Source organism: Neoarius graeffei, chromosome 1 (assembly GCF_027579695.1).
Source record: "Neoarius graeffei isolate fNeoGra1 chromosome 1, fNeoGra1.pri, whole genome shotgun sequence".
NCBI lineage: Eukaryota > Metazoa > Chordata > Actinopteri > Siluriformes > Ariidae > Neoarius > Neoarius graeffei.
This window is the reverse complement of record NC_083569.1, coordinates 40071876-40098513: the sequence shown is the minus strand read 5'-3', so window position 1 is coordinate 40098513 and position 26638 is coordinate 40071876. Positions and strand designations below refer to the sequence as shown.

The 26638-nt window shown below is 43.4% G+C and overlaps 1 protein-coding gene across 1 annotated transcript in view; it reads right to left on the bottom strand.

Moving 5' to 3' along the window:
- Positions 1–17256, bottom strand: part of LOC132887421 (cystatin-like protein) — a 31847-nt gene extending 14591 nt beyond the window's left edge. The window contains exon 1 of the mRNA XM_060922898.1: positions 17074–17256. Within this exon, the coding sequence (XP_060778881.1) occupies positions 17074–17256 (183 nt within the window). The remainder of the gene's footprint in view (positions 1–17073) is intronic.
- Between the last annotated feature and the right edge of the window lie 9382 nt (positions 17257–26638).

Sequence of the window (26638 nt, the reverse complement as noted above, 5' to 3'; positions counted from 1 at the left end):
TCTATCCTTCTGTGAGTCACTGAAAACAGCTGGGTTTTGGTGTGCATTCAATTGTCTGGGAAGTGTGCCAAGGACTGCATTGTAGGTGGCTGATAAATGATGTCTTAGACCCCCACCTCTGTTCAGTGATGGCCGTTCCAGGTTGACAAAAATGGCTTCTTTAACTCCTCGCTCATACCGACGATCCTCTCTGGCTAAAATGTGTAGATTGCAATCCTGAAATGAGTGTCCTTTGTTAAGATGAAGATAGACAGCAGAGTCCTGGCCTGAGGAACTGGCTCTCCTGTGTTGAGCCATGCACCTGTGAAGTGGTTGTTTTGTTTCACCTATATATGAGTCCGTGCATTCTTCACTGCACTGAATTGCATACACTACGTTGTCCTGTTTGTGTCTGGCTATTCTGTCTTTAGGGTGGACCAGTTACTGCTTCAGGGTGTTACTGGGTCTGAAATGTACCAGAATGTTGTGTTTGTAGAAGATCCTTCTGAGTTTCTCAGATAGACCAGAAATGTAGGGAATGACAATGTTCTTGCGTTTGTTCCTGTTATCCTCCTTGTCCATTATGTTCCTTTTTCTGCTCCTAAAGAAAGCCCAGCTGGGATACCCACAGTTCTGAAGTGCTTTCTTGATGTGATTCTGCTCCTTCTCTTTTCCCTCTACCGTTGGAGGAATCTTCTACAAGCACAGCATTGTGGTACATTTCAGACCCAGTAACACCCTGAAGCAGAAACTGGTCCACCCTAAGGACAGAATAGCCAGACACAAACAGGACAATGTAGTGTATGCAATTCAGTGCAGTGAGGAATGCACGGACTCATATATAGGTGAAACAAAACAACCACTTCACAGGCGCATGGCTCAACACAGGAGAGCCAGTTCCTCAGGCCAGGACTCTGCTGTCTATCTTCATCTTAACAACAAAGGACACTCATTTCAGGATTTCAATGTACGCATTTTAGCCAGAGAGGATCGTTGGTATGAGCGAGGAGTTAAAGAAGCCATTTTTGTCAACCTGGAACGGCCATCACTGAACAGAGGTGGGGGTCTAAGACATCATTTATCAGCCACCTACAATGCAGTCCTTGGCACACTTCCCAGACAACTGAGGCCCTGTCCACACGGCAACGGATTCAGGTGACTCCGATACAATTGCTTATCATTTAGGCCTGGCATCCACACGGCACCGGCGTTTTGGGTGCCCAAAACGCAATCTTTTTGAGAACGGGTTCCAGAGTGGAAAGATCTGGCAACGTTGCCGTTGTGAAGTCGTCTGGATGAGTAGAACGGATTTGTTTACGATGACGTCACAACCACATGACTGTGAGTGCTTCACGCCGGGTAGAAGTGTAACGAACTCGATGCGAGTTGTCAACAAATCCTATAACTTGGTTCATGAAACGCGCTTACAAAATATTTTCACTGTGAATATTTATTGTGTAATGGTGCAAAGTGAGAGAGAGAGAGAGAGAGAGAGAGAGAGAGAGAATAACCCTTAGGGCAGAGTCAATCCCGCCAGCAAAAATAGGGAACAAAAGGAGCAATCTCACCTCTTCATATGTTGGTTTAAGTCCTACAATACATTCCTCAAAAAGGGCGTAGAAGAGCAAATTAATCCATCAACGTGTAGCATTCAATTTATTCCAGACCATTAAAGACACCGCCTTCCGCGTAGAATCATACGTCATCCTCGCCGCCATATTGGATAGGTCAAAGCGGAGAATAAAGATTAGCTGCGTTTAACTGTACCAACAGGTTTGCCGTCCAAACGAGATCACATGGGATTACCTTTCACAGGTGAGACTGGAAAAATACTTTTCATTGTATTTGGTCATTATAATGTAATTTTACGAACAGATTTTCCTGACTTTGTGGCTAATATGAAGTCTCGCGCATAATAGTTTATGCACATGCGTCCTTACTTCTTCTATTGTTCTGGTGTCTCCAAAGGGACCGTCTTACAGCGCCCCTAGAGGTGTGGCATGTGTATTGCATCGTTTTCAGCAAGCGTTGCGTTGCCATATGGACCTGATATTTTACTGATCGTTGCCCATTTGGACGCGATATATTTTTAAATAGCATCTCGTTGCCGTTGTCGTGTGGATGTAGCCTGAATGCACACCAAAACCCAGCTGTTTTCAGTGACTCACAGAAGGACAGAGAGAACCAGCAATCAATTGATCACCCCAACGACTCTCGAGCCTGTTCACACCCAGCCCCCAGTGACCCACACCAACAGGATGACCCAACGACACCTTAGGATTGCTTTTCATCCATGAGAGGATAAATACCTGATACTCCCTATTAGTCAGACAGAACTGAAGAAGCCTTTCGGATGAGAGGTGAAATGTCTTCAAGAATCTTCAACCAAGTCCAGTTGCTCTCTTTTACCACCCATAAATGTAATCAGTGATATGTCAAGTGACTGGGCATGCCAAGAAAAGGTTTTTAGAAGATTAAAGACACTATGGAATTGCTCTTTTTGCAAATTATTTTTTTTTAAAGATATTTTTTGGGCTTTTTTCACCTTTATTGGATAGGACAGTGTAGAGACAGGACAGGAAACGAGTGGGAGAGAGAGACGGGGAGAGATCGGGAAATGACCTCGGGTCGGAATCGAACCCGGGTCCCCGGATTTATGGTACGGCGCCTTAGCCACCTGAGCCACGACACCCCCTCTTTTTGCAAATTAAATAAAGAACCAAGAAATTTATCCTTATGAAACAGGAAAACAATACATAAAGAAAGTAAATAGGTAAGAAGATATTGCTATGAGCACTGCCTTGCTCTGGGTGCTGTGCACCTTACAAATGCAACGCTGCTTCACTACACTTCCGAGTTCAGCCCGGGACTCCAGTTCCCAACATACACTGCATACCCTCACTCACTCCTGATAACCACACACTCCTGCCTCTCATTACACACCATGCTGAGGACTTCAAATAAATGAACTCTTTTCACACACTCACTTGACTTGGTAATTTGCTCAGCACAGTAGTTTGTTATAACCAAGCTTGATTACTCTGAACTGGTTTCCAATATCCTTGTTTTGCTTAGGAAGGTTCCTAATTGAGTGAAATGACCTGGAAGTATTTAAGTGGCAGCCATGACAAGAGCTATTCAAATTCTCTAAATATTAAGGAAAAGCAGACAGGATTGAGGTGGAATCTTTGGGAAAAGGTGCTTTAATGCGATCTCCTTGAGCAGTGGGTGCACTGGACCATTCTTTATGAAAGGAAAGGAGATGATGTTGTTCCACAATTTCTTCTGGGAGCAACATTTAAAGTGACTCCCCATCTGCACACCATTCATGTAAACAAATAATTATATAAATAATTAAATCTTACATAATTATACAATAATTGGGATTCATGTTGATATGAATGTGAATAGAAAAGAAGGTGAGCGTGAGCAGCCATTGTCATAATGAGAATCATTTTGTTTCAGTTTTGTGACTGGTAGTCTATATTCCTTTTTTATTTAAATTCCAACTTTGGTAAGGAAGTAATATTTTAAGTAACACTGTAGTCTCACATGGCAGACCCACATCAATAGTATCATCCGTGACAGAATTGGGTAGCCTAGTGTACGGTAAGTGCAGTTGGATTCTCTTCGCATCGCAATTGTCTTTTCCTACATCCTGAGGAATTCTCTTTCTCATCTTTTATTGATCTCATAATGTTTTCCATGGACGCCAAGGAAAAGTGGTCAGGAAAGGACATAGGATGGACTATTGGAATGCAGCCCAGGATTTTGTTTCTGGTTATTGTTTGCGGCTAGCCTGACCCATGCCTGTTATTGATCTTGGACTTTGCTGCTTTGATTTTGTTTGCCCAAACTTTCTTAGTGAAGAGTCAACCACATTTGTTTCCAGTATCTGCCCCTCAGTCTCTCCGTGTGTGTGCATGACAGCTGAATATTTATTTATTTATTTATTTATTTATATTTTAAGCAGGGTTTCAAAACATCCTCCTTCTCATCCTCGATCATCATCTTCCCTCCATTCACCACTCTTTGTTTCAGTGTGAATTTGGTATGGATTTAAAGTGGGTGACTCACCCTTTCCAGAATCCAGTTCATTACCTCCGCCAAGGAGGTTGTTTTCGGTAGCGTTGGTTTGTTTGTTTGTCTGTTAGCAACATTACGGAAAAAGTTATGAACGGATTGCTCTGAAATTTTTTCCAGAGGTGTGACTGGGCACAAGTAACAATCCATTAAATTTTGGCGGTGATCCGGATCACCTTCTGGATCCAGATTTTTTTTTAAAGGATTCTTTATCATTGCGAGATGAGCTGCTTGGCGGAGGTCTGCGCTCTCCAAGTGCTTTTCTAGTTGTTTTTGTTTTGAAAGCACGTGACAGCTACTCTGTTAGTTCTCTGAGCAGCAAAACCTTTGCAAATTCACTGTTAGTGATCCCTTCAAAATCCATCTCTTACTTTTTCACCAACGTGTTCTACATGGAAGTTTTCAGTAGAATATGCCTGATATTTTCTTTCCTTCGTGGCTGTCCATGAGACAGCTGAGGCCGGCTCTGGTCCACTATAACTGAGTAACGATATGAAAAAGGAATGGATCAGTTAAAAATATTTAAAATATACAACCCCAATTCCAAAAAAGTTGGGACAAAGTACAAATTGTAAATAAAAAAGGAATGCAATGATGTGGAAGTTTCAAAATTCCATATTTTATTCAGAATAGAACATAGATGACATATCAAATGTTTAAACTGAGAAAATGTATGTGTACAAAATTCCCTGCCGCCTTCTGTGTAAATTCCTGTTGTCCTATGTGAAATATTTTGCCTTTAAGAAAATGCGGCACCGCCCCTTTAAGGAGCTGCTGATCACGCTTCGAATGCATGTTTAGCTGCGTGATATGAAACAGGCACGGACATTTCTCTTTCATGCCGTCGCATTCTCGGAGTCTCATGTCTCGTTTGAAAGTCTCTCGGTGCTGTTGTGCGTGAATGTACATGTAAGTGCCCTTATTTTCCTTGTTAGGCTTCATTTCGTTTGTACAGCAATTTATTTTGTTGGTACAGCCATTTCTAAGTTTGTATTTAAGCTAGACAATCTTTCTTTGTAATTGGAAATGTCTAGAATGTTCCGTGACTCAGCAATATCATGTTAGCAATCCTATCAACGGTGTTTTATGTTAGCACATGGATATATAAGGTGGTACGATTTCCTGTGTTGTTTTCATGCTGTAAATGACGTTTAGTACTGTTAATCACCATATAATTATTGCTGTGTATTCTGTACCTTTGCTGTAATTATTACCTTCGAATAGAGTGAGATAGGACATGTTTGTAATGTGAATAACTTAGCATTGTCCTGTTTTTCCTTTTATTTCTGTCTTTGTTTTAGAGACCACAACACAACTTCAGAACCTTTGACACAGATGTAGATATGCACAGTGACAATTAATAAATGACAAGATACAACCTCTAGAACAGCTGCGTTCTTTCTGACCGAAGAATTAGGCCAGCGGGTGTACGACCAGTACTTTCCTCATCGTTATATCCTACAAAATTGGTCCTTTGAGCCGGATTGTACACCAGCTGTGTCACGGCTGCTTCTAGAGATGTCTAGGGTGAAGCACATCAGCCTGATCCTCGCCCTAGTCGGAGAAGACAACCTCCAGCTTACCTAGAGGACTATGTGCTCAGCCACCCTCGCCAGTCATCCCCCTCCAGACCACATGTAAGTCAGAGCAACATTTCTTTCCCATCTGAGGGAGCTACAGCTGCTAGAGCCTCTGCATTAGATCGACTAGAGGAGAGATGGAGAAGTTTAAGCACTGAAATGGAACAGCTTGCTGTGGAAATGGAGAATGCAAAGCATGCCTCTTATCCATTAAGTACAATGGGCTTTTCTCATGAGCATCCAAGATCAACCTCTCCTTATCAGCAGTACAGTAGCAGTTTGCCACATTCATTTGGCCATGCACCTGTCACTACTACCCACACTGGAGGCAGGCCTCCCTCAGATTACATGTTAGCTCCCCAAACATTATGGACCAAACCCCCTAGTCACACTTATGTGCAAGAGTTGAATCCCTTCTTGTCTCAGCCACTCATTCACTCCACTTCATCGGTGCTTCAAGGAGCAGCTTCCAGAGTAGGATCCTGGTTAGGCATTCAGGGAGAGCCTGCACGTCGAGACACCAAGTCCTCCAAACAGACAAAAGCGAAGTCATCCATTGTGTTACTAAACACTGCTGCTACACTGAAGGCAACTGTACCGGAAGCAAGTGCACCTTCCACATCGCCAAAACACAAGCATGAGCGATTCAAGCCCTTTTGCCCATATTGCAAGTCCAACGAGCACTACCTGAGTGGATGTTCAGAATTCACCAGCATGAATACATCTCAGAAGTCAGATTGGATAAAGGAACAGAACCGCTGCTGGAGGTGTGGTAGAGGGCATAAACCTGACAAGTGCACTCTGAAGAAGCCTTGCATTTCCTGTGGAGAGCAGCATCTCTTGACTTTGCATGAGGTCACAACTACGCAACAGCCCGGTGTCCTTACCGTCAGCACTGTATCCACAGTTGTTTACATGGATCAAGCAAGTCACTCACGCTGAGTGATGCTCAAAGTTGTCCCTGTTCGCTTGCGCAATGGGAACAAGATCCTGGATACCCATGCCCTGCTTGATGATGGGTCTGAAAGGACGATCATACTTCCCACTGCAGTTGACAAGCTTGGCCTGAAGAGGGAGTGTGAGTTCCTAACTTTGAGAACTGTCCGGCAGGACATAATGCACCTGAAAGGAGCCTCGGTGACACTTGAGGTATCAACCATGTCGAACTTGGGCATCAGACACAAGCTCAAGAATGTATTCACTGCTTCAGAGCTGAACCTTGCTGAACAGTCCTGCCCAGCTGATGTCCTGAAGAGGAAATACCACTACCTGAGGGATGTTCCAGTCGAGCCTTTCCACAAAGCTAAGCCGATGATCCTCATTGGGTCAGACAATTCACATTTGATCACTGCCATATGTCCAGTCCACATGGGCTCACCTGGCTCTCCTGTTGCTGTATGCACAAAGCTGGGATGGGCCATCCAAGGGCCTGCAACGTTCCTGCAACAGCCCTGTCATCAGAGTTCATGCCTACACACCTCCTTCCTGTCGCCCGCTCAAGAGCTACGACACAGTGGAGAAATTATGGCAACTCGACACTCTGCCTCGTCGCAATGAGAAAGAGATCACACGCTCAAAGCAGGACAGCTCCGCACTTGCTCTGTTGGAAAGTGACACGGTATGGATCAATGTGGATGGCGTGGAGAGATACGCGACACCTCTCCTGTGGAAAGAGGACCATACCTTACTCCAAGCTTCACCCTCTGCTGTGATGCCTCTCCTACGAAGGGCTGAGAGACGGCTGTCGCACAACCCTGAGCAGGCCACCATCTACAACGGAGAAATACACAAGCTGGAGAAGGAGGGATACGCCGTGAAGATCACCAGTGAGGAGGCTAACAGTACCACTGGCTCATGGTATATTCCCCATCACATGGTGTTCCATAATGGGAAGGCAAGAGTAGTGTTTAATTGCTCTTTCACATATCAGGAGCACACCCTCAACGCCAACCTGTTGCCTGGGCCTACCTTAGGCCCTCCTTTACTAGGAATACTGCTCAGATTCAGAGAGCATGCTGTCACTATCAGTGGTGACATTCATGCAATGTTTCACCAAGTTAGGCTTTTGTCCTCAGACCAGCCTTTCTTGAGTTTCCTGTGGAGAGACATGGAGCAAGACCGTCCGCCGGACATTTATGAGTGGCGTGTACTACCGTTCGTGACTACATGCAGCCCCTGTTGCGCCACTTATGCAGTACAGAGGCAGATCAAGGACCATGTGAAAGGCAACGAAGATGTGATGGAAACAGTCTTGACAGCCTTTTATGCGGACAACTGTCTCCAGTCCTTATCATGTCCTAAGCAGGCCGCAGCACTCATCGACAAGTTGAGAGCAGTTCTTGCCAAAGGTGGCTCTGACATCAGACAGTGGGCCTGTAATGTACCAGAAGTGGTAGCTCATCTTCCTTCTGAGGCTAGATCCGAGGCCTGTGAGCTTTGGCTCTCTGCAGACAAAACGGAGCCCCAAGAATCCGCTCTCGGCCTGAAGTGGAACTGCCTATTTGATGTCCTCGGTTACAAGAAGAGATCAGTCTCTACCACCGAAGTGACCATGAGAACGGTGTACCGCATACTCGCTAGCCAGTACGACCCTTTGGGGTTCATTATCCCATACACCACTAGGGCTAAAGTACTAGTGCAGGCATTGTGGCGGACCGAGCGACAATGGGATGACCCCATTCAGGATGACTTGCTCCCACTGTGGAAGGCATGGGAATCTGAGCCGACTGACCTCCAGGATGTTACCATTCCTCGGCGTTACACCCCATTCAACATCACAACTGAAGACGTGGAGTTACATGTGTTCTGTGATGCATCCGAGAAAGCTTATGGAGCTGTAGCTTACCTCCAGGTGTTAGATCCAGCTGGTCAGACCCATGTCTCCTTCATCCTGGCTCGGTCCCGTGTTGCACCCAAGCACCAGCTTTCAATCCCACGCTTGGAATTATGTGCAGCCCTAACTGGAGCACAACTTGCCAAATTACTGAGTACTGAGCTCACAGTACCCATTACACGCCCCATCATGTGGTCTGATTCCACCACTGTTCTGAAATGGATTCAGTCAGAGTCCCAGCAATACAAAGTGTTCGTAGGAACACGTTGCAGAAATCCAAGACCTAGTCGGGACTAGTAACTGGAGGTATGTTGATTCAAAGAATAACCCGGCTGATGACATAACCCAAGGTCTAACTTTGTCTCAGCTCTCACAGCCTGGTCACTGGCGTTGCAGTCCTCCATTCCTACAGTTCTCACCAGAGCACTGGCCTGTCTGTCCCTCCACTGTCCTGGATGATGCGACCGAGCTCTGACATGGCAGTTTCTGTGGTACCGTCTCCACTACAGACATGCCATTACCCGACTTGGTTGCCTGTGAGACCTGGGAGGACCTCCTACTTACCACGCATCAGGCTCTTCACGGGGCAGCTTCCACACCCCCAAGCGCCTCTGAACGCATTGCAGCCGAACTGGCTCTCCTACAGAGAACACAGTTAGAGAGCTTCCCAGAGGAGGTGACAGCTCTCAAAGCTGGAAAGGCCATACCAACCAATAGCCAACTGAGCTCACTCTCACCAATGCTCGACCAACTTGGACTGATAAGAGTTGGTGGGAGGCTTCGCAAGGCTGAGGATCTAGAGGACGACACTCTTCATCCTACTGTACTATCACCTGATCACATGGTCACACGCCTACTGATTAGAGACTGACAATCGTCTCCTTCATCCTGGACCAGAAAGAGTCTATGCAGAGGTCCGAAGATCGTATTGGATACTGCGTGGACGTCAAGCCATCCGTAAGCATCAGAGGCAGTGTACAGAGTGTTGCAAGTGGCGCAAGAAACCGGGGATTCCCCAAATGGCCGATTTACCCTCTGCACGACTTCGTTTGAATAAGCCTCCTTTCTGGTCCACGGGGGTTGATTGTTTTGGGCCCTATGCAGTCAAAATAGGCAGAAGACAGGAGAAAAGGTGGGGCATCATATTTAAGTGCCTGACTACAAGGTGTGTCCACTTAGACCTCCTTTGCCATATGGACAGTGACTCTTTCCTCCTTGCCCTACGGAGGTTTGTAGCAAGACAGGGAAAGCCATTTGAGATTCTATGTGACCAGGGCACTAACTTCCGAGGGGGAGACAGAGAACTCAAGGAAGCCTTTGCTCAACTTGAACCTTTCCTGAGGGAGCAGCTCGTCAGACAGAGCATCTCCTTCAGATACAATCCACCTCATGCACCTCATTTCGGAGAAGCGTGGGAAAGAGAGATCAAGTCTGTCAAGGCGGCTCTCCAGGTTGTGCTACACGACCAAATTGTTCCAGAGGAGGTCCTTGCCACCGTGTTGGTGGAGGTGGAAGGGATTCTTAATTCAAAACCTCTGGGCTATGTGTCATCAGACGTGGTGGACCCGGACCCGATCACGCCAAACCTACTCCTTATGGGGCGGCGGGATGCCTCCCTGCCACAGGCCTTGTACGGGCCTGAAGCTCTGCTGGGACGACGACTCTACCGACACAGCCAGGTCATCGCCGACCACTTCTGGAACCAGTTCATCCGGAGATACCTTCCCAACCTTCAACTGCAACAGAAGCGGAAGGGTTCATCAGAAGACCTAAAGGTTGGACAGGTTGTCGTGGTAATGGACAGTCAGCTGCCAAGAGCTATGTGGCCAGTAGGACGGGTCAGTAAGGTCATTACTAGTGATGACGGTAAAGTCCGGACTGCTGCAGTGGACATTAAAGGTAGCACCTACCTACGAATGTTAACCCATTCTTGTCTAATGTAGGATTCTAGTCGCTCAACTGTCTTGGGTCTTTTTTGTCGTATCTTCCGTTTTATGATGTGCCAAATGTTTTCTATGGGTGAAAGATCTGGACTGCAGGCTGGCCAGTTCAGTACCCGGACCCTTCTTCTACGCAGCCATGATGCTGTAATTAATGCAGTATGTGGTTTGGCATTGTCATGTTGGAAAATGCAAGGTCTTCCCTGAAAGAGACATCGTCTGGATGGGAGCATATGTTGCTCTAGAACCTGGATATACCTTTCAGCATTGATGGTGTCGTTCCAGATGTGTAAGCTGCCCATGCCACACGCACTAATGCAACCCCATACCATCAGAGATGCAGGCTTCTGAACTGAGCGCTGATAACAACTTGGGTCGTCCTTCTCCTCTTTAGTCCGAATGACATGGCGTCCCTGATTTCCATAAAGAACTTCAAATTTTGATTCGTCTGACCACAGAACAGTTTTCCACTTTGCCACAGTCCATTTTAAATGAGCCTTGGGCCAGAGAAGACGTCTGCGTTTCTGGATCATGTTTAGATACGGCTTCTTCTTTGAACTATAGAGTTTTAGCTGGCAACGGCGGCTGGCACGGTGAATTGTGTTCACAGATAATGTTCTCTGGAAATATTCCTGAGCCCATTTTGTGATTTCCAATACAGAAGCATGCCTGTATGTGATGCAGTGCTGTCTAAGGGCCCAAAGATCATGGGCACCCAGTATGGTTTTCCAGCCTTGACCCTTACACACAGAGATTCTTCCAGATTCTCTGAATCTTTTGATGATATTATGCACTGTAGATGATGATATGTTCAAACTCTTTGCAATTCTACACTGTGGAACTCCTTTCTGATATTGCTCCACTATTTGTCGGCGCAGAATTAGGGGGCTTGGTGATCATCTTTACTTCTGAGAGCCGCTGCCACTCCAAGATGCTCTTTTTATACCCAGTCATGTTAATGACCTATTGCCAATTGACCTAATAAGTTGCAATTTGGTCCTCCAGCTGTTCCTTTTTTGTACCTTTAACTTTTCCAGCCTCTTATTGCCCCTGTCCCAACTTTTTTGAGATGTGTTGCTGTCATGAAATTTCAAATGAGCCAATATTTGGCATGAAATTTCAAAATGTCTCACTTTCGACATATGTTGTCTATGTTCTATTGTGAATACAATATCAGTTTTTGAGATTTGTAAATTATTGCATTCCGTTTTTATTTACAATTTGTACTTTGTCCCAACTTTTTTGGAATCAGGGTTGTAACTGACAAAATATTTTCAATTTCATTTTACAATTTATGATCTATGACTAATGATGTCACTGGATTGTTGTGGATTGTTTTACAGTATCAATTGTTGTGAAAATGGCAACTGCTTGCCACAGATGATTCTGGGAAGGGTGAGCTGGCCCTTTTCAAGCTAGACTTTAACACCAAATGCATTTAGTATAATCAGAACACTATTTTGACGGATTTGGTTAATATCTGTTTGACTGCCCATTTTAATGGTTGATGCTGCTGTTTTTAAATAAATAAGCTTTTAATCTGCTCGTTGGTTGAAAGATACTTTTTCTTTCTTGTGCTCCATTATTATATTTTACGATATACCACAGCAATGCTGTGTTCTTGAATCAGAAGGTGTGCATACATTTTCTATAACAGCATGGCCCTGATAGTATTTCTGACTATAAAATCAATAATAGCTTTACGGTATATTAATCCACTGGAATGCTAATAATAAGTAGATTAAAAAAATTCTTGGTACACTACATGGTAGTCTTCAGGAGAGAGGACTTTGCTCTTTCTCGTTTCTCAGTCACACAAACAGCTGCATTTTTGTCATATTAACTTCAAGGGAGAGAAAAAAAGGAGACACTGTTGAGCAAATGCCTGTTTAGAGCTGCTAACAGGATAATAGGAACTAACTTGTCTTGTGAAGGTTCCATAACATGAGGTAACTATAAACAGTTAAAAAGTGCCATCTGTCTTTTTTTTTTAATTGAATTCAAATTCATAATGATGGGCTAATAACAGTGGTTTAAGCAGAATGACACACTTTGGACTGTGCTACTTTACAAAAATAATCAATTTCAGGGTGTTACCAGCTGTCTGCATTGAGTCAGCATGGTGCAGAGGAAAAATGTAATTTTAGAGAATTTCTGTGCCTCTCAGATCCTTAGAAAAGAAGGTCAGTCATTGTGTCTCATGTTTATATAAGATGAAGAATGTGTTTGTACGGAAGCCGCAAAAGGCCCTTCATATAATCTTTTTTTTATTCACCTTGTTATCCCGAGATAACGACATAATTAATTCAGGATCTCGAGAAAACAACACAGCTAATTCGAGATCTCGAGAAAACAAAACAATTATTCCGTGTTCTCGAGAAAACAAAAGAATTATTTCATGATCTCGAGTAAACAGCTGAGAAATGGTTCATTCAGGTACGCCAAGAGACTTGTGATATGCTGACTTTGGGGCTGTTTCTCATTCTGTATAGACACAACTTTGGTCATTAGAATGTCTGGAATAATCGATCACCTAATAAGGCAATATTTTGATCAGGGGTTGACACAGGGAGAGATTGCATTAAGTCTTTTAATAAGGGATAATTTCAAAATTAGTCCGCGGCACCTCCGCAGAAGACTGGCCCGGCTTCGTCTCTACCGACGGAGATACAGTGATCCAGCTGAGGTCGTAGATTTTATCTCTAAACTTATGAACGGGCCAGGACGGCTTCATGGCTACCGTATGATGCACGCAAGGTGCCGTTTAGCCGGATTCCGTGTCAGTCAGAATAAAGTGGTGGGTGTGTGCGTAATTGTGTGCGTAACAGTTTGGCCAGTGCGCACACAGCCAGGCCAATTGGCAATCTATTAAACCCGTGCGTGTATTGAATCATACTTGTATATTATATTTCTCACTCTCAGTGCCTGCCTTACAGGACGAGCTGGACACAGTGGTGCAAATGTGGGACAACCATCGCATTCGTCCGGGGAGGAATGAGCGTGATCTCTACCATGGCAAGCCAGTGATGATGTACAACGTACCTGAGCTGTATCATGCACAGAATTATCTGCATCCAGTTGAAATGGACAAAATTAACGCAATCCTAGGTGAAGACATTTGCCAGTGGAAAACAGATATTCCATGTGACATTGACCTACATGACTTATGCTTGCTGGTGATGGAACAACAGAACTTGACTCGCCGCCCTGGCGCTGAAGGAACCATTAAACTCTACAAAGACCTGAGGCCATTGATAAAGGCACTCCTGGAAGAAGCTGATGACTGATCTAACAGCTGATGACCGATCTAACAGTCATTGTGTCTGTTGTATATGTTCTTGCTAAGGTCATGATTTCAGTAAACTTACACTTGACATGTCAGCTGATTGTCTTTTTTTGCTAGTGTATCTTTTATTTTGCATGTATATTGTGGATTTGAAAGACAGTATTTCCTCAGCACACTGTAGTGAGATTAAACTCAAATGACAATAAGTGACTAACTTATGCAGACAATCAAATGATTCCAAGGGGTTCAAAAACTTTCAACTTTGAATGTATTTAAGAAGTGCAAGGAAGGGCAGCATACAGTATCATCAAAACTGAAGTCAGCAATATTACACAATCCACAGTAATGTGTGTAACGGTGAGTTCAGAAAATACTGCAGCAGGAAGATTTTAAGATGACATAGTCACACGGTCATTGCCGTTCAGACATTTAAAATGTTATGTCAGCAACAAAAGGCAGAACAAGTAATAATTTAGAAAAATACTGCATCAGGAAGAACATTTGAGTTCTTATAAGTTGAGTGTAGGGCAGCACGGTGGTGTAGTGGTTAGCGCTGTCGCCTCACAGCAAGAAGGTCCTGGGTTCGAGCCCCGTGGCCGGCGAGGGCCTTTCTGTGTGGAGTTTGCATGTTCTCCCCGTGTCCGCGTGGGTCTTCTCCCGGGTGCTCTGGTTTCCCCCACAGTCCAAAGACATGCAGGTTAGATTAACTGGTGACTCTAAATTGACCGTAGGTGTGAATGTGAGTGTGAATGGTTGTCTGTGTCTATGTGTCAGCCCTGTGATGACCTGGCGACTTGTCCAGGGTGTACCCCGCCTTTCGCCCATAGTCAGCTGGGATAGGCTCCAGATTGCCTGCGACCCTGTAGAACAGGATAAAGCGGCTACAGATAATGAGATGAGATGAGATAAGTTGAGTGTGAGGGAAGCATATCATTCAACAACTATCATGACTATTGCAAAACTGAAGTCAGCAATATCACACAATCCACAGTAATGTGTGTAACGACGAGTTCAGAAAATACTGCAGCAGAAATGTATTACAGTAATTTTAGGATGAAATTCAATAGTCAATGTCATTGCAGGTTTTAAAACACATTAAAACATTTAAAATGTTATGTCAGCAATAAAAGGCAGAACAAGTTGTAATTCCATCAGGAAGAACATTTGCGTTCTTATAAGTTGAGTAATGCAACATTCAGAATATACTGAATCAGGAAGAACATTCAGGAGTTATTACATAATGATTTAAAATCATAGAATCCTGTCAAACAATCCTGTAAACAAGTATGCTGTCGTTGCAATTCAAACATTTTAAAAATAGTGACAGCAACATGACAAAAGGCAGAAAAAAAAGAATCAGGAATGAAAAGTGGAATATTTCTCATAGATATTTTGATCACTGTATCTCCGTTGGTAGAGACGAAGCCGGGCCAGTCTTCTGCGGAGGTGCCGCGGACTAATTTTGAAATTATCCCTTATTAAAAGACTTAATGCAATCTCTCCCTGTGTCAACCCCTGATCAAAATATTGCCTTATTAGGTGATCGATTATTCCAGACATTCTAATGACCAAAGTTGTGTCTATACAGAATGAGAAAAAGCCCCAAAGTCAGCATATCACAAGTCTCTCGGCGCACCTGAATGAACCATTTCTCAGCTGTTTACTCAAGATCATGAAATAATTGTTTTGTTTTCTTGAGATCACGGAATAATTGTTTTGTTTTCTCGAGATCTCGAATTAGTTGTGTTGTTTTCTCGAGATCCTGAATTAATTATGTCGTTATCTTGGGATAACAAGGTGAATAAAAAAAAGGATTATATGAAGGGCCTCTCTCGGCTTCCGTATTGTTTGTGTTCTATTTTCTAGGTGAGTATAAACATGTGTATGTGTCGGGACAGTGGTTAATGACAGAGGGGGTGCAAAGGCTGGACACCCTGAGATTAAAAAGATATCTGATATGCAAGTTTTGTTCTTGTTATTTTGGCAAGTATAAAACAGGGCCTATGGAAATGGAGAATGCTTCTCTGGGTGAAATTCATTTGGAGGAGCCTTCTTGCAAGAAATATTACAATAAACTTATTTTTGTCTGCTTTCTTCCTGACAGCCTCGAGTCTTAAGCTTTTCCACCACAATGGTCTGTTGTGTATTCCTTTTTTATCCCACATTATGATAGTAGATAGCTCACTGCAAAACCCTGATTCCATAGTGCTCTCATAGTCAAAATATAAACTAGCAAACAAAAGCCAAATATGAACAACATATAACGATGCATAAGTCTGCCCCTGCTGCTTGCACATCTGTGAAGGGACCATTAATGCTGAAAGGTAAATACAGGTTTTGGAGCTTCATATGCCGCCATCCAGACCAAGATTTTTTTCAGGGATGTCCCTGCTTATTCCAGCAAGACAATGCCCAGCCACATTCTGTATGTGTTACAACAATGTAGCCTCATAGTAAGAGTGTGGGTGCTAAACTGGCCTGACCACAGTCCAGACCTGCCTCTCATTGAAAATGTGTGGCGCATTATGAAACGCAAAATATGACAACAGAGACCCCAAAGTATTGAGAAATTTGTCATATATCAACCAAGAATGGGAAAGTTGTTCACATTCAAAACTTTAACAATTAGTGTCTTCAGTTCCCAAATGCTTACTCCATCCATCATCTGTAACCACTTATCCTGTGCAGGGTCGCAAACAAGCTGGAGCCTATCCCAGCCGACTATGGGCAAGAGGCGGAGTACACCCTGGACAAGTTGCCAGGTCATTGCAGGGCCGACACATAGAGACAAACAACCATTTACATTCACACCTACGGTCAATTTAGAGCCACTAATTAGCCTAACCTGCATGTCTTTGGACGGTGGGGGACACCGGATCGCCCATAGGAAACCCACGCAGATACGGGGAGGACATGCAAACTCCACACAGAAAGACCTCCCGTTGGCTGCTGGGCTTGAATCTGGAACCTTCTTGCTGTGATGTGACAGTGCTAACCACTACACCACCGTGCCGCCCCCAAATGCTTACTGAATGTTGTTAAAAGTGATGTAACATAATAGTAAACATGTCCCTGTCCCAAATTTTTTGGAACATGTTGCAGACATCAAATTCACAATGAGTTTATATTTACAAAAACAATAAAAATTTTTAGTTTGACTATTAATGATTTTGGATTGTATTCAATTGAATATAGGTTGAAAAGTATTTGCAAATTATCACATTCTCTTTTTATTTACACTTCAGTGTCCTAATTTTTATGGAATTGGGGTTGTGTAAATAACCCCGTTGGAAACGATATAAATGATCATATTATATTCAAAATATTACTTAAACAAGTAAGACAATTCTTCAAAATGCTGACAGAACTTACATTCGGGATGCCTTCGAGTGACTGATAAGCAATGTGAGAATTCCCTCCAAAGTCCTGGTTTGCCTTTTCCAGTGCTTTGTCTACATATTTTTGTTGTACATAAGGCAAGTTTCTATAGCCATTCTGGGCAGAAACCAGCAGAATCAGGGCAGCCAGCAGCAAAACCTTGAGTGCACAATCCATGATGTGCAGGACGACTGAACTGTTTGTGTTTGCAGATCACATCTAATCTTGTAACACACACACAAGGCACTGTGATGGGCAGAGTTTCACATGGTTGCAGTAAGAGTGCACTTTACAAGATAAAAGCATGAAAGAGAGTGTTTAAAAGTCTTTAAATGCTGACAAAAAAAATCATAGGAACCCAGAAGCGATTAGTGTCAATTCATTCCTTTTGGTTGTCAACCCACTTTTTAAAGTATCATAAATTATTCACTGATGTTAAAGTAGAAAGAACCAACAGTAAACAAAGAACTTAACAATGAACAGTACAGGAGACAGTCAGTGCACACAATGATCTTCGTTACTGAAGGTACACCTTTGACCAAGGAACCAAGATGCCTGTGTAAATACAGTAGTCAGTAAAGCCAGTTAATGACAGCTATAGCCAATCCCTGTTCTCTCAAACATTACCAGGAATGATAACTTTGACAAGACATTTATATGTTAATAATGTTAATAGCTAGCACACGCAAAGCAAACTGGCCAGATAAAGATTATTTGAGCCAACAACAGAACCTAAATACCGTGGTTTTACAGCTACACACTGGTTAGTACAAGAAGCCATGCTGCAAGACTAATGCTCATGCCAATGGTGTCTTAATCCTTTGGAAGCTAAAAACCACCTATGTGCTCTCTCCCTCAGCACTGATCATTTAAAAGATACTGTGTCTTGGATATCTCCTGCACAGACTGCATACAGATGTCAAACTACTTGCTAGCCACAAAGCTCCATGTCCAGCTTGAAATGATAAGCATAATAAGATCATAAAACTGTTTGGTTTTGGAAAATAAAAAGGATGTCATCCTGTCAAATCAGGAGTTCGCGGTCTGAGTTAGATTGGATGATTCTATACAACACTTACCACCAAGGCACGCTGTCACAGAGATGGTTATGGCGGAATTCACAATGCCACAATGCAAGGATTTCATTGAGAACCTATGTCCAAACTTCTTAGCACACTTTCTAGCTAATATGTTGTATCACAAGCAGTTTGAGTGTGGCCACATATCTGGTTAGTCTCACCAGATGGAGCATGATGTCCAGATGTTGAATGCAGAGTGAGAATGTACGATGTTGCATTGCGATGCATTATCTGTCTTATTAGCATTGGTCATTTCATTCCAATCTATATAAGTGGGTCCTTCAGTGAGAACACTAACACTAGCAGCAGGACATCTACACCATGTATAAATCTTGTTTATGCATGGGCAAATGACCCATCTACTCAGCACTTTTAGGTTACTGCAACCACATACATGTACCATCACCCTAATCGAGTAGTGCCATATTTGGGGCTTGGTGACTAAAAGGTGTCACAGCCAGGGTGGCAGCGGTGGCGCCTCAAGCTGGCATCATGACCCGTCATGATCTATCTGTTTCAGTGGGTGCCTGTAACTTATCACCTCTAATTTAACAAGTGGATCACTAAACAATGCAGCAGGCAATAAATGGAAGAAAACGAAGATTCCAGCTCTTCGCATTGCAAGCTGGAATGTGTGCACATTGCATTCTGGACTGTCAGATGACCTGCAACAAATCGATGATGTTTACAAGACCGCAGTGATTGACAGTGAGCCTTGTAGACTGCACATCGACACTGCAGTCCTGCAAGAGCCTTGTCTCCCAGACAATGGATCTCTAAGGGAGAAAAACTATACCTTCTATTGGCAAGGAAAAAGTGCAGAGGCAACCAGGGAACATCAGTGTTTCCACTATGTACAACTGGCTGCGGCGGGCCCCTGCACCTTGATTTTTGCCGCCGCACGTTCAGGAATTCCTGAAGGGGGGCCGTGGCCCGGGTAACTTTTTGAAAATAATTTTTTTTTTATTATTAAAAAAAATAGGCTAAACCAATATTTTTTGACGTTGAGCGGACTCGAGCCTGGCATGAACCGCTCCGACGCGCTATAATGATGCCAATCTATCACCAGCCAATCAGGAGACTTAATCAAACACATCCCCCGCCCACCAATCTATCACCAGACAATCAGGAGACTTAATCAAACGCATCCCCCACCCACCAATCTATCACCAGCCAATCAGAAGACTTAATCAAACGCATCTCCCGCCCACTTGTGTCCGCGTCTGAGATGTTGAATTTTCACAGAAGGAGGGAAGAAGTTGACTGAGGTAAGACTGCGTGATAATTTAATGAATGAATAAGATAGGAATTTCAACATATAGGGCTTAAGTTTGTTACCGTTACATAAACATTGCTTGTACAGTAGCGTTATGTCGTTACAACGTTGACCCACTTTTAACGTGCCAAGTACCGACTGTAGCCGGTAACATGCTAATTAGCTTGCTGTCAAAAGTGCAAAGACCTTAAATTGCTCTGTGTAAATTAGAAAATGGCGCAACTTCCTCTGTAGCCGTCAACTCAACTTGTCTTGAGTTTTGAGCCGATCACAAAAGGGCAGCACTGTGGCCTGAGGTAAAACATGATAGTTTTAGTTTGTTTAAATTACAAAAATGAGTACACCCAATGACTGTCTCATATACTCTTCATATACTCATACTGTTTAAGTAATGCAATAAAACTAATCTTTAAAAGTGGGGTTTACTCAAACTGTTTGCATAGAATGAACTTTCGGGTTAACAGTGTAATAGTGTTGCAGTGTTCTGCAAATTTGCAATTTAATATTTCAGATCTTGAGACATGAAAGTGCTATTTTAAAAATAAAAGGTCAGAAATGTTTTCTTTGTCGTCTATTTAGTTCATTTTATTTCCTCAATAATTTTCCTTGATTGAGAAATTGGTCTGGGCTCTTATGGGTTAATCAGTAGCCTGCATGCTAGTATATGTTCCATTTACAGTCAAACATTTTGATGTACTCCAGGCTCAATTTTGATTAATCAAAAATCTGCGTAGTAGTACAGTCTGAAGATGCTCTTGCAAATTCGATGTCAATTGAACAAAAATTATGGGAGGATATAGGTTTAAGTTTTACAATTTTTGAAGTGAGTGATGGATTGATAAGTTTAGATGTGTTCAATATTTTCTTATCTTCAGACATAATATTGTAGATGTTTCTTTACCTGCTTGATAGTTTTGACCGGGACTCCAATCTTCCTCAGAAGAGTCATTAGTCCTTAAATTAAATTCATTATAGACATGAACTTAAAATCATTGTTTTATTTTATGGCCTCGGTGCCCTGGCTTTTGGCCTTCGTGCCCTCTGCATCAGCAGAGCGTTTGTTTTCCACACTTCGTCGACTGAAATCATACCTCTGATCCACAATGACACAAGAGACTGTGGGTGTATTCAGACAAGGATAGTTCGATAGTTCACTTGCTTTGGTCCGAACCAAATGTTTTTTTTATTTTTTCATTTTGGTGCAGTTCGCTTTCACACTGTACATTTTAGTAAGCGGGCCAAAATCTGTCAACAAAGCCACGCCTCAATTATATTTTGACCCCAGAATAGTATCCAGGTCATTGTAATAGATGAATTTCTTTTTTGCGTCGCTAGTACCGCCACTTTTTGAAAGAATGTCCCTGATTTTAATGTAGGTCTGACGGAGTTTCTTCACTTTTAGCCGACATTGTTCTGGGGAGCGCGTGAACCCCTTCTCCTTCATTTTCTCACTGAATACAGCAAACACGTCAGCATTTTTGTGTGTTCTCTCCAAAAGCTCAGATATGTGGACATCTGCCCATATATCCACAAGGGTACGCATTTCTTCCTCGGCCCATGTTTGCCCCCTACTCATTTTTTGTACTCGCCTACCACTGGTGACTGAATGACTGTTGTAAGGTTCCCTTGACAACCGAAACAGTGTTTGCACTTTGCGGTGGAGTGTCAAGACTCTGTTTCCAATAATGCTCGACAAACGACGGAAGCTCCCGAGGTACAAAAAAGCAAAACTGTCGGATTAGGTCCGGTCTGTTTTCACACCTCCAAAAGATCCGCACCAGGGTTCCTTTGGTCCGGACCGAGTCCGACCTTGCAGCTCGGTCTCGGTCCACTTGTTTGGTCCAGACCAGAGTTCGGTGGTTTGTATTCAGACCAACCCAAAAGGTCCGGACCAAGGGAAATTTGGTTCGTTTGGTCGTTTGGTCCGGACCAAACAACGTAGGTGTGAATACGCCCTGAATGACTTGATGAACTGCCATATTCACCGTGACATTCTGGAACAAACTGACATGACAGCCATCACAAAGGAGTTCATGCAGGCCAATGACAGACGCAGGCAGGCCTTTGGGAAGTTTTAAGCGTAAGTCATTGGTTACTTCTATTAGCACCGCCGAGTGCACTGTTTTCAATGTTTCTATACTGCATTGGTACTGATACAAACAAGTTGTTTAAGTTGAGTTAGCCTACTACCGAGGTGCTTTTGTTGTGTACTGTTGGCTGTTTTAGCATTTTATTCTGCGCAGTTATGTGCTGGCATGTTGTGGGCTAAAGTCATGACCAATGGATTAATCTATGTATAGCCTTCTGTGCTGTTGGCTGTTTTTGTCCTCGTACTGGGGTGGGACGTCTGAGCGCAGATCTTGCCACCGCACCTTCAAACATTTTCTAGGGGAAACACTGAACATGGTGTTGATTTTGCCATCAGGAACACTTTGCTACCCATGATTGAACCTCCAGTGGGTGACACTGAGAGAATCCTTGCCCTGCACCTCCTTACACATGAGGGTGCTGCTAATCTTGTTTGCATTTATGCACCAACACTAACTGCTGCTCCTGAAGTCAAAGATCAGTTTTACGAACAGCTCGACAGTGTTATCAAAGGAATCTCAGCAATAGAGCATATCTTTCTTCTAGCCGACTTCAATGCAAGGGTTGGCACAGACTATGAACCACATGCATCAGTTAGACTTGGTCATTGTTTAACGACTCACGTCTAGTAATGTCTGCAACACTAGAGCTTACCACAGTGCTGATTGCAACACTAATCACTCCCTGACCGCCTCAAAGGTAAAGCTAAAACCAAAGAGACTCTACCATTCCAAGAAAAGATGCAAGCCAAGAATTAACATCAGCAAGACTGCTTATCCAGACAAAAACTTGGAGTTCATTGAATGACTTAAGGTGTCCTTGACCAGTGACAAACCTCCTGATGTGGAAGGTAGATGGAAGTTTCTTCGGAATACCATCTACACCACTGCAATCAAGACTTATGGCAAGAAAGAGTGCAAGAATGCTGACTGGTTTGAAGTGAACATTCCTGTGTTAGAACCAGTCTTTGATGCTAAGCGTAGTGCACTGATCAGCTACAAGTGTGATCCCAGTCAGCATAACCTTCGAGCACTGAGAGCTGCTCGCTGTAAGGCCCAGCAAACTGCACGTTGCTGTGCAAACACCTACTGGCTCTAACTTGCAGATAACATTCAGCATGCTTCAGACATGAGTAACATCAGGAGCATGTATGAGGGCATTAAGCAAGCACCTGGCAAAACAACAAAGAAGACCTCATTCCTAAAATCCAAGATTGGGGAGGTGATTACTGACAGACACAAGCCAATGGGTTGAGCACTACCTGGACCTCTATTTGAGAGAAAATTTTGTCTCCCAAGAAGCACTTGACAGCATTGTGGACCTTCCCATCCTGGAGGAATTGGACTCATAGCCCACTGTGGAAGAGCTCAGCAAAGCTATAGATGCCTTATCCAGCAGAAAAGCGCCAGGCGAGGATGGCATACCACCAGAGATTATCAAATGTCGGAAGCCAGCCCAACTGGAGCCACTACACAAGCTCTTGTGTCTCTGCTGGAGAGACAGCAGGGTACCTCATGATTTGCGAAATGCAAAAATAGTCACCCTGTACAAGAATAATTGCAATCGCAGTGATTGCAACAACTACTAGGGTATCTCATTGCTGAGCATAGTTGGCAAAGTCTTTGCCCATGTGGTCTTGATGTGTCTCCAAGTTCTTGCTGAACCCATCTATCCAGAATCTCAGTGTGGATTTAGGGCTAATACAGTAGATCCACAGTAGATATTATTTTCTCTGTTCGTCAACTGCAGGAGAAGTGTCATGAACAGCAGATGCCATTTTACATTGCTTTCATAGACTTCACAAAGGCATTTGATCTTGCAAGCAGGAATGGTCTGTTCCACCTGCTGAAGATCAGCTGCCCTTCACAGCTGCTTAGCATCATCACCTCTTTTCACAAAGACATGTAGGGTGTGGTCAGCTATGATGGGGAAGTGTCAGAGCCCTTCGCAATAGGGAGTGGCATAAAACAAGGTTGTGTCCTTGCACCAATTCTGTTTGGTATCTTCTCGCTGCTGCGTGACTTCTCATTCAGACATTCAACACAGGGTGTCCATCTACACACCAGAAGTGATGGTAGGCTGTTCAGCCTGGCCAGGCTGAGAGCCAAGACAAAGGTTCATTCTGTACCCATCAGACAGTTGTTGTTTGTGGATGATGCCACCATGATTTTGCACATTGAAAAGGGTCTTCAAGCCATTATCAACCAATTTGCCCATGCCTGCAGGGAGTTTGGACTGACTATCAACTTTAAGAAAACCAAAGTCATGGGACAGGATGTCCCTGCACTACCATCACTCAGAATTGACAGTGAAACTCCTAATGTTACCGACCACTTCACTTATTTGGGCTCTACCATCACCAACAACTTGTCACTTGATAGAGAAATCGACATTCACATTGCAAAAGCAGCAGATGTGTTGGCCAAACTAAGCAAGAGAGTGTGGGACAACAACCAGCAAACCTTTAACAACAAACTTAAAGTTTATCAGGCCTGCATCCTGAGTATGCTGCTCGATGGCAGTGAATCCTGGTCTACTTATGCCAGACAGGAAAACCGCCTGGAAAGTTTTCACCTTCGTTGCCTACGACGGCTCCTTGGCATCACATGACAAGATAAAATCACCAATACTACTGTAGGTGTCATGCCGCCATCTTGTGTCTAAGAACTACAACTCCCAGCCAACTTCCGCGTTGACTACGTCACGCCTGGGCGGGATCACGTACATCATTCCTCAGGTTTCAACAAAAGGACTTGGAACCCAGACATCTTGGCTCTTTCGCGTCGGACTCCAGGCGAGACTGACTTTTGAATTAAGGCTGGCACTGGGCAAAATAATATTAGTCTAGACAGTAATTAATTCACTAAGTGTGAAGTTATATTCAGGAATAAGTGTGCACACTGTATTATTGTTGATTTTAATTTGGTTAATCAATAAGTATTGCATGTTCTCTCTCTCTCCTAACATTCTAATTTCATTTAACTCAGTCATATTGTGACCTCATTAAGATTTCAGAATGTTTTGCCTCTAAAAAGGGCCTTTGCATGCTTAGGAAGAGCCCCTCCTCCTCTCCCTTTGTTCTTATAGATAAATATCACATTGGCTCTGCCTGGTACAACCACATTCCGGGGGGGGGGGGGTCTTAGCTCCTCCCCCACAAACACGTGGAGTTAGCCACAGGAGCCAACCCTCCTCTGTATCAGTATTGGATAAATACCACAAGTCCTAAGTTTAATTCAACCTTGATAGTAATTCTCCTGTTTACATTTAAAGCCATATAACTACAGATGACTGTTTGAATGTATTTTAATAATTAATTTCTGGTTTTTGACACACATAGTTCACTAGGTCTAGCTTTTCTTTGTCTAGTTAGCATGTATAGCTAATCACCACTAGGCCTAGCCTCTTTGTCTGTTAGCCACAAAGCTAAACACGTGGCCTTAGGCCACGACCACATGGTGTCTAGTGTGGCCATATAGCTAATCACTCAGCTACACCCACACACACACACATACAGAGACCCACTCTGTTATAAAGATTTCATTCTGTTGCCATTCAATTATTAAATTCTTATTTTTCCTTTTTTTAATTAATTTCCTTTTTTATCTTTTTATAATAAACTCCATTATTATTGAAATTGTGTGTGGTGTCTATCTGCTGTTCTAAATACTTTTGAAATCGCCCACATCACAAAAGAACTCTTAAGGTGTATGAATAATTAGATGCAGTTTGGTAAGTGATAATTTGAATTATCAAATTTTAGACGATTCTTCAATTGATTCTTTAAAGGATTCACTAAATGATTCACTTGATTCACTAAATGATTCACTTGATTCACTAAATGATTCACTTGATTCACTGAATGATTCACTGCAAACGATTCAAATGAGACTGATTCTATAGTATGATTCAACTCAAATGAGTCAAATTAAACGATTCAATAGGATTGATTCATTTTAACTATTAACCTTCAAATTTAATGAGACTGATTTCATGTAATTATTAAAGAGTGATCACTTATCCAATCTTAAATACACAAAATCATTAATTACACCTACATAAGTGGTGCCCCATGTGAGGCGATTGGTTTGTCGACTTCTTGAGTATCGTTACAGCAGATCCATTACCAGTGGATTCAGCACTGCTAAAGTATATCCCCAGGTGTGTTAAAACAGGAGTGTGATAACCATATCACAAATTCTAACAACCTATTGATAACTTAGGATAAGAGAACATCTCCAACCAATTAAACCTTGTTAATTAATTAATTACATAGTTAATATTAATTAATCCTAATTGATTAATAATTAACTCATTGATTGGTTAATTACCCAATACCCAATCTAAATAAAATGGCATCCCCTCGTGTCTCAGAGACTGAAGACAACGGCCAAGACGTGTCTCTTTTTGAGGTCATCGCAGACCTCATTCACTGCTCTGACTCTGATAGGGCAACCATTAGGGGCATGAGTAGGCATGATTGCCAAGCTAACATAATCAACTCAATAGCACAAATGAGAGATCCAAAGAGAACAACAATCAGTGTCCAAGATGCACTAGGTAAACTATTCTTGTTACACTTCCAAGATGCTGATCAGGAGATCAGGTCCCTGCGCGGAAAGGTTGACAGGCTGACCACCAGCAATGCCGAGCTGACAGCCGAGGTCAATGATTTATATAGGGAGCGTAGCCTCTTGAAGGACTCCCTCGGTGAGTGCGCCGAAAGGCTAGAGAAAGCCGAGAAAGGCGCCGGAAGGGCTGCCAAGGAGCAGAACCCCAAAGAAGGGCGCGAGGGGCGTGAGAGACCCCCAAGTATGCGTCAAAGTTTAGAGCGGGAAGAGGCGTCCGAACTGGACACCGAGGATTACCTGGTCGAGGACCAGGCGCCCCGCCAACCTCCATCAACTCGCTACATGACTCCGTCATCGTCTAGCCAGGGTGGAGTTGCCCTGCGCTCATCCCGAGCCCAGGCCCGTAGCACACCTAGGTCAATGCGCTACAGCTTCCCTGATCCGCCTTCGGGTGAATCAGATTATGACTCTCGTGCGGGACGGGAGCAATTCCAGAGTAGCTCAGATAGTGAGCACTCAGGAGAGCGAAGGGGGTCATGTAAAGA